At 45.7% G+C, this 18,586-nt stretch overlaps 1 protein-coding gene across 1 annotated transcript; it reads left to right on the top strand.

Moving 5' to 3' along the window:
* The first annotated feature begins 7,139 nt into the window (after positions 1–7,139).
* LOC134396178 (zinc finger protein 684-like) lies at positions 7,140–16,911 on the top strand. The gene is made up of 6 exons (XM_063122583.1): positions 7,140–7,832; positions 8,680–8,788; positions 10,759–10,835; positions 12,309–12,435; positions 14,443–14,550; positions 15,286–16,911. The coding sequence occupies exons 1-6, from the start codon at positions 7,143–7,145 to the stop codon at positions 16,137–16,139; spliced, it is 1,965 nt and encodes a 654-aa protein (XP_062978653.1). The 5' UTR covers positions 7,140–7,142; the 3' UTR covers positions 16,140–16,911.
* Positions 16,912–18,586: the final 1,675 nt, after the last annotated feature.

Raw genomic sequence — 18,586 nt, 5'->3', positions numbered from 1 at the left:
GGGGGGAATAAGGAGACATTCCTCAAGCCCAGACATTGGTGACACTTTGTGGTGACACTAGCTGGTGGAGGGGCTTATGAGGCAATATTAGCCTTTTGGGCTCCTCCTCCTGGCCTCTTTGAAGTGCGCCTCCCGGCAGAGTGATTCCTTTTCGGTTCTGCTGCTGGGAGCAACAGCACACTGTCAGGGTGGCAGTAGTGGAACAGCCAGAGAGCAGTATCACGACTGCTCCTTTTGGGTCTCCTTTTATCTCTCTCTATTAAAGAAACCCAACCATGGACCCAGACAGCACGCTGCTGCTCACTGGTTCTGTGTATTTCACGGACTCTCCTTGGCACTCCGTGCTCCACTCCATTCGCCCTTTTGCTTCACCGCTGCCACCATATATACCAGTACTTTACCTCAGGTACTTTAAGAATCCAATCCAGTTTATGAAACAAAATCACTTTTATTTAACAATAAGTAAGTCCACGCAGTTTATCAATCTCGTGGTTTCGTTTGTTGCAAAACTTGTTTGTTACAATACAGTATATCTCATGTATCCTTGCCTACTCTACCCATTAGTCAAATTATCTCCTCGTGTTCACTCTTTTCCCGAAACAATAAAATGTTGATCCTATGCTGAATCAAAACCCTTTCAGCAGACAAACCCAGGCCCAATCTCTCACTCTGTCAACTCTCCACACACAACTCTCAACTGCTTCTCACTGCTAACTGCTGTCACAGACTTGACTCTCACAGCCAATCAGCATCCACTCCAACATTCCACGCACTCACTCCCCCTCCCAACAGCATTCACCACTTACCATCTTTACCATTTGAAGTCCAAACAGCACTTACATCATAAGTACATAGCAATAAACAGTAAAACATCACTGGTAACTGGAGGACTGTTTCACTGCATCTCAATGGCCCCCTGAATTCAGCACTTACTGTTTGAGACTTTAGGGTGTGTCTGGGCACACCCGGCACACCTCTTGCGCACACCTAGGCTGGATCTCCAACTTAATATTTTCAGGCATGCTATCCTGATGTTCACCTGGAAGTGTGGCTGGCTCAAGCCATTTTGCTGTCTGAAGTGAGGGACAAGATGGCTTCTGTCCTCACCTTCTATGCCAGGGACAGAAGCCCATCTTGCTGTCTGTAGTGCAGGACAAAATGGCACCCTTCCCCACCCTCTCCATTCTGTGGACAATACTGGCAATGGACAGTGCACCTGAGGGCAGCAGGCTTGCTGAAGGCATACAAGGCAAGTTGCTGTGTGGCACATGGAGCTTTGTCTTCTAAAATGTTGCTGTCCCTGCCTCCACCCCATCTGCTGCCTGAGGTGGCCGCCTCACTCTAACGTTAGGGCGAGCTCTACTAGGGATGGATGTTGATACCTTTTGCACTTACAATAGGTTGCGGCCTGATGCATGATGTAACATTTGTTTTGTAACCATCTTTTAAATATATATATATTTATAAAAGCATATTTATTGAAGTGTGATAGTTTTTTGGGATTGGGTGTCTTTCAAACAAATAAGTGGCTGAATTGGGGGCACTGACTTTGGGATTGCATACGTTCGGGTGTTTCAGATTGCTTTTGTTTTGCCCAGATGTAAAAACATAATAATTGCTTTGCTCCTTACACTGGGGAAATAATGTCATGTCAGTTGGTTCTTTATAGACTTCAATTTGCACACTTAATTTAGTCATGTGTTTAACTATTACCTGATATAGATATATATCAGCCTTCCTCAGAAGTTTTGGGCTTCAACTCTCAGCAGCCTTAGCTGTTATGACAAATTGCCAGGAATTCTGGGAGTTGTGATTGAAAATATCTGGGGGTTACCAGTTTTGGGAAGGCTGATATATATAGTACTAGCTGTACCCATCGTAACATATGCCGTTGTAGCATATCTTAAAGTTTATTAATTAAATATCATTGTGGGGGCGGGGGCTGCTTGGAGGCCACCAATACAGCACCGCCTGGCAGACCGAGGGGGGGGGCAGGGAGGTCGGGAGGAGGGGGAGCAGGTGTCCCCCTCTCCCCGGGGTTTCTGTCAGCCTTGGGCCAACTGCTCAGCTCACGAGATTAGGCCAGGGCCTCAGCTTGCAGCAGGTGAGCGGCCTCTCACCAAGGGCCCCGGCCGTGCCTTGCTCGTGCTCCAGACCATGGTGCCATCCCCTTCGTGGGTGGGGTGGAGGAGCGAAGAGGCAGAAAGGGGGTAGGATTACCTTGGAAAGCCCGGAGGAGTCAGGCGAGGGCTTAGCAACCTGTATCAGCTGACGTTACATGTTACTGTTGCTTAGCAACCTGTATCAGCTGAAGCCTGTAAGGAAACATACCTAAGCGTTTTATATATATAGACGTGCAGTTCTGGCTATCCTATCTAAAAAGGGATACCCTAAAGGTGAAAGAAGTATGGAAAGGGACTATTACAACTATTTTAAAGAATGGTTAGTTTTACCCTACCCTGTGCCTGTTTACCCTACCCAGTGCCTGTTTGCATTCTCTTCCCCTCCTTATCGCTTTACTATGAGTTTAATAAAATGTAAGCCTATGCGGCAGGGTCTTGCTATTTACTGTTCTACTCTGTACAGCACCATGTACATTGATGGTGCTATATAAATAATAATAATAATAATAATAATAATAATAATAATAATAATAATAATAAAAAAAATGGTTAGAGCAGTTGGACCTTTTCACCTCTGGAGGCTAATTGGAAAGACAATAGAGATTTATAGAAATTGGAATGGTGAGGAGAACCTAGGGGTGACATTACACCAGTTTTAAAATCTCTTCACTGGCTGCTAATTAGTTTCCGGGCAAAGTATAAAGTGTTGGTTATCACCTTTAAGGCCCTACATGGTTTGGGTCCAGGCTACCTGCGGGATCGCCTTCTCCCGTACAATCCGCCCCACACACTCAGATCCTCTGGGAAGAACTTCCTTCAGCCAGCCAAAACTAGGCTGACAGGTATTACCCAGAGGACCTTCTCCTCTGCTGCTCCCAGACTGTGGAATGGCCTGCTGGAGGAGATTCGTCAACTTGACAGTCTTTTAGCATTTTAAAAAGCAATAAAGACTGATCTATTCCAGCAGGCCTACCCAGTAGAATTTTAAGATGCCTTTTAAAATATGCTGCTTTTAATAATGTATTAGTTTTAAATGTTTTAATTAGTTATATGTATTTTATGGTGTTTGCATTTGTGCTGTACCCGGCCTTGATCCAGAGGGAGAGGCGGGTAACAAATAAATTTATTATTATTATTGTAAACTGCCCAGAGAGCTTCGGCTATTGGGCGGTATAGAAATGCAATAAATAAATTAATAAATTATTAACGTGGATAGAGCAGGGTTATGAAACCTGTGCACACACACAGCCAGTGTTGTTGGACTCCAACCCCCATCAGCCTAAAATGGAGAGGAGGAGAAGGATGTACACCGCTTTGGGTTCATTGGAGGGAAAAAAGGCAGGATAGAAGTGCAATAATAAATAAACAAAAATTAAATAAATAGTCCATCTTCAGCACTTTTCTGCATTCCAGCTGCTGGGTATTTCAAGGCTGCAGCTATCAAAGTCTCCTCTTTGTGGGCATATCCGGAAGGCCACTACCGGAAACTGAATCCTGAACAAGATGAACGTTTTGTAGGATTCATTATTTATTATTGCATTAATATCCCACCTTTTTTCCTCCTTAATGGACCCAAGCCGGCGTACATAATCCTCTCCATTTTATCCTCACAACAACACCTTGCGAGGTAGGTTGGGCTGAGAGTCTGTGACTGGCCCAAAGTCACCCAGTGAGCTTCCATGGCCGAGTGGGGACTAGAACCCGGATCTCCGGACTCTTAGTCCAACACTTTGACCACTACACCACACTGGCTCCAATTAGATTCAATAGAGAAGTTTTTACTTCTGAAATAATTGATGATGATACACACCTCTGGATGAAAGGAAACAAGAGTCATAGAATCATAGAGTTGGAAGGGGCCTACAAGGCCATCGAGTCCAACCCCCTGCTCAATGCAGGAATCCACCCTAAAGCATCCCTGACAGATGGTTGTCCAGCTGCCTCTTGAAGGCCTCTAGTGTGGGAGAGCCCACAACCTCCCTAGGTAACTGGCTCCATTGTCGTACTGCTCTAACAGTCAGGATGTTTTTCCTGCTGTCCAGCCAGAATCTGTCTTTCTGTAACTTGAGCCCATTATTCTGTGTCCTGCATTCTGGGATGATAGAGAAGAGATCCTGGCCCTCCTCTGTGTGACAACCTTTCAAGTTGCCTTGTACTGAGTCCATCTAGCCCAGCATTGTTGACACGGACTCAATGGAAACAAAGCGAAATAGTGTGTTTCTCTTTCAACCTGGGGCTTCTACCAACCTGGGAAGGTGGCACTTGGTGCTATGAACTATGATTCCCAGAAAATCCAATAGATGTGACCAATATCTGTGTAAAGATATTTTTATATGGCTTGGGACCGCAATACCTGATGGAACGGCTCTCCCAACATGAACCTACCCGTACACTGCACTCAACATCTAAGGTCCTCCCCCGAGTGCCTACTCCGAGGGAAGCTCGGAGGATGGCAACAAGGGAGAGGGCCTTTTCGGTGGTGGCCCCCCAACTGTGGAATGATCTCCCCGATGAGGCTCGCCCGGCGCCAACATTGTTATCTTTTCGGCACCAGGTCAAGACTTTTCTCTTCTCCCAGGCATTTTAACAGCATTTAACAACGTTAAGTTTGTTTTTAATGGACCCCAGAATTGTTGTTTTTAAATGGATACTGTTGTTTTTATACTGTTTTTTTATGTTTTTGATGGTTTTTAAATTTTGTATACTTTTAATGTTTACCATTTTTAATTGTTGTAAACCGCCCAGGGAGCTTCGGCTGTGGGGCGGAATATAAATGTAATAAAATAAATAAATAAAGTGAGGAAAAGGAAAGCCTTTGGGCAAGTAAAAAGAAGTAAGCGTGCGGGCGTAACTGTGTGGCAAGATACAAAAGAGGGAAAGGCTTTTTGCACCTTCAGTAGTTGTAGCTTGTCATGCAATGAGTTTCACATCTGCTGAGATTTCCTCTTCTACCTATTCATTCAAAAACAATGGCGGCCGAAAGAGAAATGATTCCAATCCGTATTAACATGATACTTCGATTAGGCCAACCCCAAAGGTCACAAAACACTGGGCAGGCTTTCTTCCCCCCATGGCGATTTCCCCCTCTTTCACACGAGGACCGGAAATCGGAGGGCGCGCTTGACTCTTTGGTCCTGCCCCCCCTCCCCAAATCCATCCTTCTCCTTTAGACCCCCCTTTTGCAGCGCGGTCCCACCTTTCAGCCCCCCAATTCCTGGGAAGTCAGTCTCATTGAGTTCAATGGGATTCGTCCTCCCAGGGTAAGGTTTGCAGGCTGGCTCTTCTCTTTCTTGCCTGTTCACTTCTGATTTGGTGGGGCGGGTGGATGCATGAGAGAAGGGGTTAAATCCGGATTCCTGGAGGAACTGGGAAATTTGAGAAGAGGGGTGGACCTGGAAGTAGTGTCATGTTCTGCCGCGGTCTCTTTCCTGCTTTGTTGGGAGAGCAAATGCGAGCGTTTGTATGGCTGCAAGAGAGAGGTGAGTTTAAAGGGGCAGATTTAGCTCAAGGGGAAAGATGGAGCAGCAGCAAAGAGGGGCAGGAGAGTCCTGGCTGGGGGGTGGAAGGAGGGCGGGGGGAGGTTGGAAACCAAAGAGATCGCCTGCGGGGAGGTGGCTAAGCACACACACCCCTCCCTCAATGTTGCCTTTGAGCTTGAACAGAACTTCATTTCTAGCTTAAAAACATGCTGGGAGTCAAATCTGTCTTCTGTATCTTCTCATCTAGAGTCTGTTCACCCTCATCCTCCATGTGTGGACAGCTCTCACTTGTGCTGCAGAGAGATCCACCTGCATGTTCAACATAGTCTTACTTTATCTGTAGTTATTTATTTATTTAAGACCTTCACCATGCAGAGGGCATCTTATGGAGTCATCTAGGGTGACCCTATGAAAAGGAGGATAGGGCTCCTGTATCTTTAACAGTTGTATTGAAAAGGGAATTTCAGCAGGTGTCATTTGTATATATGGAGAACCTGGGGAAATTCCCTCTTCATCACCACAGTTAAAGGTGCAGGAGCTATACTAGAGTGACCAGATTCAAAAGAGGGCAGGGCACCTCTTATTATTATTATTAAATAATAATAATATGTAAATACCAGGGTGGATTTACATTTTAAATCACGACTCAGAAAGACTCGATTTAATCATGTGACTTTCCCCATCCCCAAAAAGAGAGCACTCTATTCATTGAATTTTTTTAAACTTAGCACTTAAGAGGTAAGGGTTTGATTCTGCGTACATAGATTTGCAAAGGCACAATGGGATTGTGATTTCTGCAGACACAAATTCACAGTTTTGAGAACTGTAAAACCAAGCATCTGCGATAATATCTTCTAATAATATCTTCTAGATAGAAAAATTGCCCAATAATATTACAGAAACCTCTGGAAGAGCATGACATTGTGACTGGATTAATGGAATTCATTTAACAAAAAATTTAAACATCGCATGAATATACAGCCTCATGCTATATCATTAAAAGCTAATCCTTATTACATGGACTGTAATGTATCTTAAATAGAAAACCATCTTTATATAGATTTTTCCTCAAAAAGCATTTTATTTTAAAAAAGCCAATTTAAATTTAAAAAATCATTTTTTTTATTTTTTAAAAACAAAATCATTGATTTTTATCCACCCTGGTAAATACTAAGATTAGTTAATTAATATATTCTTTAAAATGTCTGCATTTGGGGGCTTTATCTCCCCACTAACCATTTTGTTCTTGACAACAGTTGAATCTTTCTTTATGTTCTATGGGGATCTGTTCCATCCTTCTCTTTCCTGCAGGGACCAATCCTGCTTACCATTCAGGAATTCCACCGCGGGACACTCTTGGAGAAAGGCCAGGCAAAATGTTGTAGGGTCTGCCACTTGAACTGACTTGTCAGAAGCCCCAGACCCCATAATACCCACCAAAGTTCAACGCAGGAGGGTTTACTTATTTATTTATTTATTAACTAAATTTGGTTGCCAAATTTCCCATTCTAAAGCTGAGAACAGAGACCCAGAATTCAAAATGGAGGAGAGGTTAGAAGCCTCAGGGAAGGCCCCACACGTTGTCAAGGTGATGTGTTTGAAGGAGTTGCCAAAGCAGGCAGCACCACAAAATGGTATGCAGCAACCTGGAGATAGTTTGCCACAGCGATGGATGGCCCAGTGTCAAGAGTTCTTGAAGGCGTTGGCTTGCCATTGCTCGGGATGGGGAAACTCACCAAAGCTTGGGCCTTGGGCCAATACCAAGGCCTTTCTGGAGTCTTTTGAGCAAGTGGCCGAAGCTTGCCAATGGCCTTCAGGAGAGTGGGCGGCCCGGCTCCTGCCGGCATTGAGTGGAGAAGCCAAACAGGCCTTTAACAACTTGGAAGCTAGAGACAGAGAGGACTATGGGAAAGTGAAGGCGGCCATCTTGCGAGGGGAAGCCAACCGGATGGAGACACTGCGACAGCACTTCAGGCAATTCCGCTACCAAGAGGTCGAGGACCCAGGGAGGATTTACGGACAGCTCCGGGAGCTTTGCCACCAGTGGCTGAAGCCGGAAACACACACCAAGGAGCAGATCCTGGAGCTGCTGATCCTGGAGCAGTTCCTAGCCATCTTGCCCGAGGAAATCCAGAGCCGGATAAGGTTGTGGGACCCGGAGACCAGCACCCAAACAGTGGCAGACGAGTTCCTCCTAAGTCCCCAAGAGGCCAAGACTTGGGAATGGCAGGTGAGGTTTCTACCCCTGTTCACTCGTCCATTCATTCATTTCATTTCGATACTGCCCAATAGCCGAAACTCTCCGGGCAGTTTACAAAGAATACCAAACCTTAAAAATACATTTCACATAGTATAAAAACAATCTGTGTGCAAACCTATCAGCAGACAGCACATACAAAATAGCACATATATCTTAAATAATCAACAATAAGAAGAATCCCAAATCTGAAGAAGGTCTTAACCTGGCATTGAAAAGATAAAAATGTTGGCGGCAGGCCTCAGCAGGGAGATCATTCCATAACTGAGGGGCCACCACTAACAAGTCCCTTTCCCTGGTTGCCGCCTTCTGAGCCTTCCTCGGAGGAGGCACCTGGGGGAGAAACATAGATGATGAACATACTGTATGGGTAAGTTCATGTTGGGGGAGGTGTGAATCTCCCTTCCTGTAATTTATGCCCATTAAGTCTAATCCTTCCCTCTGGGACAGCAGGACCTTCATGCTGTAAAACAGGGGCAGGACATTTTTACACACACACACACTCCCCACCTGCATCTGACTCTACTCTGCAGGGTGCTCTGCAGTCCATGGGGCAGCACAATTCTTTTAATCCCTCTAAACCTGATCTTCGGAGCGCTAAAAGGGTTGCATTTTGTTTGCTAAAACTGCCATTTTCCTCCCAAAACAATTTCTGCTACCACCATATCGGGGCCACACTGGGGGGGCGGAGGGAATGGGGGGGGCTGCATGTGGCTGATGGGCTCCATGTTTTCTACCCCAGCCCTAAAGCCCCCCTGATGCCCTGTCTCTGTCTTCTGCCTCTCTTTCTTCTGAGTAGGATTTTCATTGCTCTTTTCAGGTGCCGCTGGAGGAAGTGTCCCTGAGTCCTTCAGAAGCAGAGGGGTCGCCTCAGAGACAAAACTACACAGAGGCCAAGGAGGAAGCAGACGAGGATCTCTGTTTACTCGGTGAGGATTCGTCGGCCTAGCGTTCTGTTCTTCAGGAACTCCTGGGATTCCTCAGAAGCTTATCAGGGGTTGCTCAATTAGAAGACCAGTAATGGCTAACAAGCTTTCCCCTTGACTGCCAATCTTACCCTGCTGTATGCAGAGCTATGGCAAGGGTTGCTCTCAACTCATGTGAGGAAGTGGTGAGGCCTCATAGGCTGGGGTGGCATTCTGTACAGAGTGTGTGCTTCCCAGAATCCTCTGCAACATTCTAACCTTTTCCTGACAAAACCTGTTATGTTACTAACACCTGCTGTAGGCCTAAGGAGCTGTACATAATATGTGTTAATGGACTTCTAAGAGTATCAACACTTGCTGCAGGCCTATATTAGGATCCTTGCCAAGGAGCTGTATAAAACCCATGTTAATGAACTTCTTACAGTATCAACACCTGCTGCAGGCCTTGGTTAGGAGCCCTGCTAAGGATCTATATAAAACCCATGTTAATGAACTCTTAGGGTACCAACATGTACGGCAGGCCTGGGTTAGGAGCCCTGCCAAAGAGCTGTATAAAACCCATGTTAATGAACTTCTTACAGTGTCAACACCTGTTGCAGGCCTGAGTTAGGATCTTTGCCAAAGAGCTGTATAAAACCCATGTTAATGAACTCTTAGGGTACCAACATGTACAGCAGGCCTGGGTTAGGAGCCCTGCCAAAGAGCTGTATAAAACCCATGTTAATGAACTTCTTACAGTGTCAACATCTGTTGCAGGCCTGGGTTAGGAGCCTTGCCAAAGAGCTGTATAAAACCCATGTTAATGAACTTCTTACAGTATCAACACCTGCTGCAGGCCGAGGTTAGGAGCCTTGCCAAAGAGCTGTATAAAACCCATGTTAATGAACTTCTTACAGTATCAACACCTGCTGCAGGCCTTGGTTAGGAGCTCATGTTAATGAACCCATGTTAATGGGTTCATTATGAAACCCATTAAATTAATGAAACCCATGTTAATGAACTCTTAGGGTACCAACATGTACTGCAGGCCTGGGGTAGGATCCCTGCCAAAGAGCTGTATACCTTGGATAGCTCCTTTAGAGTTCTGACTGAAAACCAGAGCGGATTCACCGCCCCACTGACATCAGAGCCACCAGCCTACACTGCCAGGAGGGCCGGATTTGGCCCTTGGGCCCAAGGTTTCCCACCCCTGGGCTAGAGTGATGGGCTTGGACTGGGGAAGACCAGGTTCAAATCTCAGTGCAGCTAAAAAGCTGTATGGCTTTGGGCCAGTCATCCAGGTTACCTGAAAGACCGTATTCTCCCTTATGAGCCTGCCCGTGCTTTGTGATCTTCTAGAGAAGCCCTTCTTTCAGTCCCATCTTCTTCACAGGCACGCTTGGTGGGAACATGGGAGAGGGCCTTCTCGGTGGCTGCTCCGGTGCTCTGGAACTCTCTTCCCGGGGAAGCTAGGCTGGCTCCCTCCTTGATGGGCTTTTGGAAGCAGGCTAAAACTTTTTTGTTCCAGCAGGCCTTTGGAGAATAGTCTGCCCCTCCATCTATGTTAATGTCTTATAATTTTGTTGTGTATTTTAAATGTTTATGGTTTTGTTCCCCCCCACCCCAATGCATATTTTAAACTTTGTAATGCCTCCTTGAGGCCCAGCATTGGGCAAAAGGCAGGATACAAATAAATATAATAATAATAATACCTCATAGGGCTGTCCTGAAGAAAAAAGGGGGGATGGTCCACTTACACCACCCTGAATTCCTTGGAGGATGGTGAAGTGATCATAATATGAGAGAAAGAATTAACCATTTATTGCCTCCCTTTCCTGGTCCAGACAGTAGAGAGAAGAGGATGATTTTGCAGGAAGAGAGATATTTCTGGATATTAGAGTAATATTTTGCATTTATGGGATGGGGGATTAGTTTAGCGGAGGAATATAGATAATTCATCCTTCTTCTAAAATCTCCTCCTCCCTCTTTCACAGCTAATGGGGTTATGTCTCCCAGTCATCCCAGTTTGGTACCTCCTCCTGAAGAAATGGCTGAAGCTGGGCTTACTGAGGTACGTGAGGTTCTGATGGAGGCTGTTCAGGGAAGGTATGACACACAACTCTGCAATCTGTTTAAAACATAAAAGATTTGGGGCCACCACGGAAAAGGCCCTATCTCTAGTGCCCGCCAGTTGGATGGATCTTGATCATGGACCCGCGAGCAAGACCTCAGAGATCAATCTTAAGACCCCGGCAGATTTATATGGGTGCAACCAGTCCCTCAAATAACCTGCTCTGAAACCATTTATCCCACTTTTCTTCCTCAACTAGAGGCACTCAAGGTCACTGAGATCATCAGCTCTAGGTAACATATCTGGACTAAAGCATTTTCGGTGCAGGGAGAGGAGAAATCACATGTTTATTATTTATTTATTTATTTATTTATTTATTACATTTCTATACCGCCCAATAGCCGGAGCTCTCTGGGCGGTTCACAAAAATTAAAAACATTCAAAGTATAAACAACAGTATAAAACCATAATATAAAATGGATATTGGATATTTTGAAGAACACTCTGAACACAAAAAACTAGCATATCGGAGAGAAAGATTCTAATCTAGTTTTCCCCCTGACATGCTAGTTTTCTATGTACAGGGATTTTTTTTTAATGTATTCCAGTATCTCAGCTCCCACCTGTAGTATCCAGTGGTACAGTCCAGATACATCTCTTTGATGAGAACTAGACCTATATAATCGTGATGGGATACAGGGGAGAAGCGGTTTAAAAAATTATGTGGGCCCCCAACCATAGCATAGGATGACCACCATAGGGTGACCACATGAAAAGGAGGACAGGGCTCCTGTATCTTTAACAGTTGCATAGAAAATATTTATTTAAAAGATTTATTTGAGGCATTGTGGGAGCTGTAGGCCATTTTTTCTGTGTAAACATTTATTTATTTACTGCATTGTTATGTAGCAAATGTTAAGAGAGAAATTAGAGATTTGGATTTGACAGTGATAGAGTAAGAAAATAATAATAACAACATTGTTACATATTTTTGCTGGGTGACCCGATGAAAAGGAGGACAGGGCTCCTGTATCTTTAACAGTTGCATAGAAAAGGGAATTTCAGCAGGTGTCATTTGAATATATGGGGAACCTGGTGAAATTAAAGTTGCAGGAGCCCTGCCTAGCATGACCAGATACAAAGAAGGCAAGGCTACTGCAGCTTTAACTGTTGCGATAAAGAGGGCATTTCACCAGGTGCTGCACACGTACAAATGACACCTGCTGAAATTACCTTTTCTATGAAACCCTTAAAGGTAGAGGAACCGTCCTCCTTTTAATATGGTCACCCTAAATCCACTGCATGTTGTGTGAACCGCCCAGAGAGCTTCAGCAATTGGGCGGTATAAAAATGCAAGAGGCAGCTGGACAGCCGTCTGTCAGGGATGCTTTAAGGTGGATTCCTGCATTGAACAGGGGGTCAGACTCAATGGCCTTATAAGCCCCTTTCGACTCTACTATTCTATGATTCTAGAGGAGTGTGAATGTGAATGACACGACTGTGCCTTTGGACCATGCCGAGTGGGCTGCGTTAAACCCCCCGCAAGGAACGATGCACTGGGAGGTCATGCAGGAGAACTCCGAGGACATCCGTCCTTTGGGTAAGTCTGTTTTTTCCGGAGCCTTTAGGAAGAGCCAGTCTATGAAGTGAGGTCGTTGGTTTATTCATGGAAAAATACGTTTGACCTAGCAGAGATTTCCCTTCCTCAGTGAAACTGGCTTTCCTTCCAAATAATATGAATGACAAACAGCCGAAGAAGTTTGTCATATTTGATCTGAACCACTGTCAATATATTTCCTAAATACTGATGGATCTTGAACTTGTTAATGGACCGTATTTATCGATGGGAGCCTTTTGAGCTCTCCTGTATAGGGAGCATGCCTTTTGACAATTAGTGGTAGTTCCTTCCCTCCCTGTTGTCATTAAAATTGATAATAATAATAATAATAATAATAATAATAATAATAATAATAATAATAATAATTTATTTCTCACCCACCTCTCCACTTGGATTGAGGCGGGGAACAACAGTGTATATAAAATACATAAAAACTGATTAAAAACATAGTATACATGATTAAAACATCCTAAAAACATTCTAAAATTCCACTGGATCGGCCTGCTGGAACAGATCAGTCTTTATTGCTTTTTTAAAGGCTAAAAGACTGTCAAGTTGACGAATCTTCTAAGCTTGTCACTGTCTACACCACAGTTGATTATAATCATGTTGTGTGGAGAGTCACCCCTTGATGATCAACCATGGAGTTGACTATTAACCCACCATTGAACTATTGTGTTGTGTGAACGCAGCCGGAGCTGGGTGGGGGAGCATAAGCTATTTCGGATTTCTGCATCCAAGGTCAGAGACACCGCTCTGACCTTGGAGCCAGGAATCTGAGCTCCCGGCCCTTCCCCCTCGCAGCCAGCATGGAAAGACCCGTGTCAGCTGCCTCTCCAAGGTCAAAAAATCGACCTCGGAGGGAAGGTAAACGGGGTATTTGCATGGGCAAGGGGAGAAGGGGACGGGAGAGGCTGGCTTACGTTGTGTCCTGCTGCCTTCCGGCCTCCTTCCCTTCTCCTCCGTGACACCTTGGCTAGACCAACAGTAAAGCCCGTCTAACTGAAATGCAGTGTGAGAGATGGCAGAGGAAGCCATCTCTTGCTCTGCACTGAATAACCGTAAGCCTCCGACTTTTGTGGCTTATGAGAATCAAGGGCAGATCCTACAGGATTGCCCCTTGCTATATTTATGTATCATGGGCGGTATCCGACTGTAAGCATTGGGGAAGGCCAGCAGAATTGGCAGAAAGACCCCGCTGACCTCTCCCAACCTAGAAACAAGCTTAGGGGAGACATGATAGAGGTGCACAAAATTATGCACGGTACGGAAAATGTGGATAGGGAGACTTTTTTTCTCCCTCTTTCAAAATACTAGAACCCAAAGGGATCATCCCATGAAGGTGATGGGTGGGAGATCCAGGACAAATAAAAGGAAGGCCTTCTTCGCACAGTACAGGGTTAAACTATGGAACTCACTACCACAAGATGTAGTGATGTCCACCAATATGGATGGCTTTAAAACGGGGTTGGATAAATTCCTGGAGGAGAAGGCTATCAATGGCTACTAACCCTGATGGCTATGTGCTCCCTCCAGTATCAGAAGCAGCATGCCTATTGTCACCAGTTGCTGGGGAACATGGGTGGGAGGGTGCTGTTGCACCGTGTCCTGCTTGTTGGTCCCTGCCAACCAGTGTCTGGTTGGCCACTGTGTGAACAGAGTGCTGGACCAGATGGACCCTCGGTCTGATCCAGCAGGGCACTTCAGGCTGGGGAAAGGGGAGAATGGAATAGAATACCTTTGCAATGGGCATGGCTGGCTGGGTGAAACCCACAACAGGGACACTCTACGCCGCAACATATTGTTGCAGGACCCACTTGTTAAAAGTTCTATGACCGTTTCACCGTAACCCCAATCACCGGCCTAAAATCAAACAAGGAGATTATCCTGGGCTTGAAATGGATGAGGTTGGAATCCGTCCATATTCTTCGCCCCCAGTGCCTCTTTCCGGCCAATTCCCTGTTTCTTTCTTTCTCTCCTACCCTTAAGGAGGATTTGTGATTCCTAAACCGGAGGCGATATCCCAAATGGAACAAGGGGAAATGGTTTTCAGCCAGGACTCTGAGGAAGGTGAAGCATTGCCGGACGACATCTCAGGTATGGGGTTGGAGGGCTTTATGAGGAAGGGAGGTGGTTACAAAGGGGTCTACTCCAGGCCAGGGACCCATGCAAAGCTGCACACATAATTCTCCCTTCCTTCCTCCAGGTGAAGACCTTTTTATTTTCTCAGTATTTCAGCATCCTAGGGCACGGCTAGATGACGGGGGTGAGGGGGGATGATCTCGTGATTTTATGATCACGAGATCGCCCCCATCAGTCCACACATGGCGTGCGACGTCCCAAGAGGAAGAGAACGTTGTGCCCGCCATTTTTTTTTAAAGAAACAGCAAAGCTTAGTGTTGTTGTTTTTTTAAAAAGCCCCGAACCTGCTCCCCCGCCCCCGATGGGCACGGAGTGCTTGCAGAACTCCGTGCCCTGTGCCTAGTTCCTCATGTTTACTCGTGAGGAGCCGGGACTATACCGGGATGGCTGCCCACACGTCCCGCGGTCTTGGGATCATTCCGGGACCGCGGGAAAATCCACGAAAAATGTGTAGGGCCATATCCCGGGGAAATGCAGGGATCATCCCTCCCTGCTCCTGGGATCCCCTGTGCATCATGCGGACGCACAGGGACGATCCCTGGGATATCACCCTATTTAGACATGCCCCAAGTCTTTTAGCTCTGCTGTTTCAAATCTATTTTAAATCACTGCATTGTTACTCCTTTTTCCAGGGCATATGTCTAGATTCTCTCTCTTTCTCTTTCTCTCTCTCTCTCTCTGTGCCCGCAGGTGATGAGGAACCCCTTAAAATTAAGAAAGAGGATTCTCAGCGAGGAAGTCGGGAGCCAGAGGAAATATACAGCATGTCGCTGGAAATATCCCAAGGGAAGGCATCTTTGGTGGCGGAGATTCACGAGCAAGGATATGAATCTGAGGGGCAACAGAGGAAGAGGCCAGCGGAGGGGTGGGTGGCATGCACTGAGATTGCAGGTCGCCACACGGCCACTAAGGACCCCGCAAGGCACACGCGGGTGAATAGGTTTTTGCACTCCAGGGGTGGGAAATGGTACCGCTGCAAATCGGGGCTGCTTACAAATCAGCTTCTTCATTCCGGCGTGACCCCTTACGAATGCCTCGTGTGTGGGAAACGCTTCCAGAAAAAGAATTACCTCGCTAAACACCAGAGAATCCATGTGAGACCCAAGGTGTATCAGTGCTCCGAGTGCGGGGAGAGCTTCAACTGGAGAGAAGGCTTTGTAAGACACAGAGGGACGCACACGGGAGAGAAGCCGCACGAGTGTTCCCAGTGCGGGAAATGCTTCAGCCAGCGGGAGAGCTTGATTCGGCACGAGAAAATCCACACGGGGAAGAAGCCGTACGAGTGCCCCGAGTGTGGGAAAAACTTCTGCCGGAGGGATTCGTTGGTGAGGCATCAGAAGATCCATACGGGAGAGAAGCCTTACGAATGCCACGAGTGCGGAAAGAGCTTCAATCAGAAAGAGGTCCTGCTCAGACATCAGAGAATCCACACAGGAGAGAAGCCATACAAATGCCATGAGTGCGGGGAAAGCTTCACACAGAGAGCCATACTGAATAGACACGAGAAAACCCACATGGCAGAAAAGGCGTTATTGCTACTCTGAGAGTTATTACTTCGTGCTTCCCTCTTTCTAAATGAGATGCTGCCCTGTGTGTATTTCAACCTTCCCGAACCTGGTGCCCTCCAGATGTTTTGGATTACAACTCCCAGCAGCTCTAGCCAGTATGGACAAGGGTCAGGAATTCTAGAAGTCGTAGTCCAAAGCATCTGGGGGGCACCAGATTGAGGAAGACCAGTGTATTGTGTTTGCTAATGGATACAACCTTTGTGTAAGCCCATACAATGCTCATGTTCTGTTCATGCGCATCAGTGGCATTCAAAGCCATAGCCCAAGGGCTAATCCTATTGCTGGTTTCAGGATTTTGGAGATCCTCAGATGAAACACACTCAGTGGGACCCCCTTCACCTAGAAAAGGTGGATCATGTAAGCGGAGGATTTTCCATTTCCCCTTCCGGGAGGACCCCTAGCTCCTCTGCACGGTGTTCTCTGTGCAGAAGACTCCTGGGTTCAGTTCCCACCATCTCCCATTAAGAGGTAGTAGGTGCCTTTGTATGTTCAAACAAAGTGAGAAATGGCAACAGAAATTAGGAGTGGGATAGAATAGGGGGTAATAATAAATTCACTGCAGGGTTGTTCTAAGGATTACAATTAGATTGTGTATTATTAGAGGGGGCTCTAGCCGTAATCCCCACCCACTGGAGCCAACACTATCCAGACCCTGACTGTATACTTTTTGCCAGCTGATACATATCTTTTTATTCATAAAGATTGCAATCCCACACTCCGCTATTCATCTGAAAACATTTGTTAAGTTTGCTGCCCAGCTGTTCTCTTTCTTAGATCTATTCCTTCTTCTCATATCCTGTTTTGGTAATTGACTAATATTATTGTATGGCCGTGGGCGTGAGTGTGTGGGCATGTGTTTTAATTCTGGCTTTTCTTTTCACTTAAATTTTTAAACTCTGCTGGGGTTTTTTGCACTTTTTCTACGTGGCTTTGAGCAGTTTTGGAAAAGTAAGGAAAAAAGCCTAAGATATTTTTTTTTATATAAATAAACAAATAAATGTTCTTGACCTGACTGGCACCTTTTGTAGGGTTTATACGGCATCTTTGAATTTGCAAGCGACACTTTTGCGATGAGATTCAGAAGACAATTTGACTTGTAGAAAGAGAAAGAGAAAGAAAGAGAGAGAGAGAGACAGAGAGAGAGAAAGAGAGAGTGAAAGAGAGAGATTCTGTAATTACAAGGTGGGGAGAGAACAATTCTGGGCATGTTGGAGAACTTTTCACCTCAACCAAAAATGCAGTAAGCCTCACAATAGAACTGAAACACAAGGATGGCCAAAACAAGCAAACAGTCAACAATTAAGAAAACCCAACTTCTTCATCCCAGTAGTCAGGGAACAACATAGAATCATAGAATAGCAGAGTTGGAAGGGGCCTACAAGGCTATCGAGTCCAAACCCCTGCTCAATGCAGGAATCCACCCTAAAGCATCCCCGACAGATGCTTGTCCAGCTGCCTCTTGAAGGCCTCTAGTGTGGGAGAGCCCGCAACCTCCCTAGGTAACTGATTCCATTGTCGTACTGCTCTAACAGTCAGGAAGTTTTTCCTGATGTCCAGCTGGAATCTGGCTTCCTTTAACTTGAGCCTGTTATTCCGTGTCCTGCACTCTGGGAGGATCGAGAAGAGATCCTGGCCCTCCTCTGTGTGACAACCTTTTAAGTATTTGGGGAGTGCTATCATGTCTCCCTTCAATCTTCTCTTCTCCAGGCTAAACATGCCCAGTTCTTTCAGTCTCTCTTCATAGGGCTTTGTTTCCAGACCCCTGATCATCCTGGTTGCCCTCCTCTGAACACGCTCCAGCTTGTCTGCGTCCTTCTTGAATTGTGGAGCCCAGAACTGGACGCAATACTCTAGATGAGGACAAACCAGGGCCGAATAGAGAGGAACCAGGACCTCACATGATTTCGAAGCTATACTTCTATTAATGCAGCCCAAAATAGCATTGGCCTTTCTTGCAGCTGTAAAACTAGGGCCAGATAACCAAGCAAGATATAACACTTTGAAAGTGGTTTGAAAAAGGTATATGGAATGTGTCATTGGCCCCAACAGTTGTCAACACCATTATAAAGCAGTAGCATTGATGGTGCTATATAAATAAATAAATAAATAAATAATAATAATAATAATCCTGCCTAGCTTACATTTCTTGGGATGAATTCACATGTGCACTGCCCCCTTATTTTCTTTTTGCTTTGTTGCTTTCTGTTCGATGACTCACAGACAAATGTACAAACCAACTCCACAGAAAAGTGCCTTTGACACAATATGATACGAAAGGTACTGTTTGTGGCGTTCAATTTGTCGATGATATGTGGCTATTATTATACCCCGCCTTTTCCCAATGAAGCCTCATGTGGCGCAGAGTGGTAAAGCAGCAGTTTCTGCAGCTGAAACTCTCCCCATGGCCTGAGTTCGATCCCAGC

The sequence above is a fragment of the Elgaria multicarinata genome, chromosome 3, assembly GCF_023053635.1.
Source record: "Elgaria multicarinata webbii isolate HBS135686 ecotype San Diego chromosome 3, rElgMul1.1.pri, whole genome shotgun sequence".
Taxonomy (NCBI): domain Eukaryota; kingdom Metazoa; phylum Chordata; class Lepidosauria; order Squamata; family Anguidae; genus Elgaria; species Elgaria multicarinata.
Note: the sequence above shows the minus strand (reverse complement) of the source record. Positions and strands in the feature narration are given on the sequence as shown.

Bases quoted from the DNA above. Each gene is read 5' to 3' on its own strand.
- LOC134396178 (XM_063122583.1), top strand. From the start codon at position 7,143: ATGGAGGAGAGGTTAGAAGCCTCAGGGAAGGCCCCACACGTTGTCAAG. The intron at 12,436-14,442 runs GTAAGTCTGTTT...CCTACCCTTAAG, and splicing joins CGAGGACATCCGTCCTTTGG to GAGGATTTGTGATTCCTAAA. The intron at 14,551-15,285 runs GTATGGGGTTGG...CTGTGCCCGCAG, and splicing joins ATTGCCGGACGACATCTCAG to GTGATGAGGAACCCCTTAAA.